At 38.1% G+C, this 607-nt stretch overlaps 1 protein-coding gene across 1 annotated transcript in view; it reads left to right on the top strand.

Moving 5' to 3' along the window:
• Positions 1-607, top strand: part of MCU (mitochondrial calcium uniporter) — a 16,573-nt gene that overhangs the window by 10,881 nt on the left and 5,085 nt on the right. The window contains exons 6-7 of the mRNA XM_017736548.1: positions 6-83; positions 567-604. Coding sequence (XP_017592037.1) covers positions 6-83; positions 567-604 — 116 coding nt within the window. The remainder of the gene's footprint in view (positions 1-5; positions 84-566; positions 605-607) is intronic.

The following is a 607-nucleotide window of genomic DNA, read 5'->3' as shown; positions in this document are numbered from 1 at the left end:
TCGAGGAGCACCAGCTGAACAAGGAGAAGGAGCTGATAGGGAGATTAGAGGAACTGAAGGAGCAACTAGCACCTCTAGAAAAAGTAAGGAGTTTCTCAGTGTGTCGTATTTATCCTCCAAATGCAGCCTGAATGTATTTCCAAGTTTTAATTGGGTCCCTGGCATGCTTCAAATAGTTTTAAGATCACTGAACCAAGTGTTTACCAAACCATGTTTGCTTCTGGTTTCAGTGGAAATATTTTGTTTCCTTGCTTTAAGTAATCGGAAGTGAGCTTGCTAGTAAATAAAGTCTGGTGCTAGTGCAACAGAACATCTCTGAACACAGAGAAATAAATAATTTCCTGAGGCGTTCAGAGCATGCTTGGAGTAAATATAGTGACAAGATACTGATGGAAAAGAGGTTTAGGTTTGTTTGTATAATCATCATGCATAATCAAATCATGTTTCAATCCACTTAATGTTACTATTAATATAAGGGACTATTTTTACAACATTATTATCTCTTAACAATATTAACATAATGACTTCTGAGACTGCAAGATGTTGTGTGTTTCTGCCTTCTGCAGGTAAGGATGGAACTCAGCAGGACAGCAGAGAAGACGACAAC

This window comes from Corvus brachyrhynchos, unplaced genomic scaffold (genome assembly GCF_000691975.1).
Source record: "Corvus brachyrhynchos isolate BGI_N302 unplaced genomic scaffold, ASM69197v1 scaffold66, whole genome shotgun sequence".
NCBI lineage: Eukaryota > Metazoa > Chordata > Aves > Passeriformes > Corvidae > Corvus > Corvus brachyrhynchos.
The sequence above is the reverse complement of the archived record's forward strand: the minus strand, read 5'-3'. Positions and strand labels throughout refer to the sequence as shown.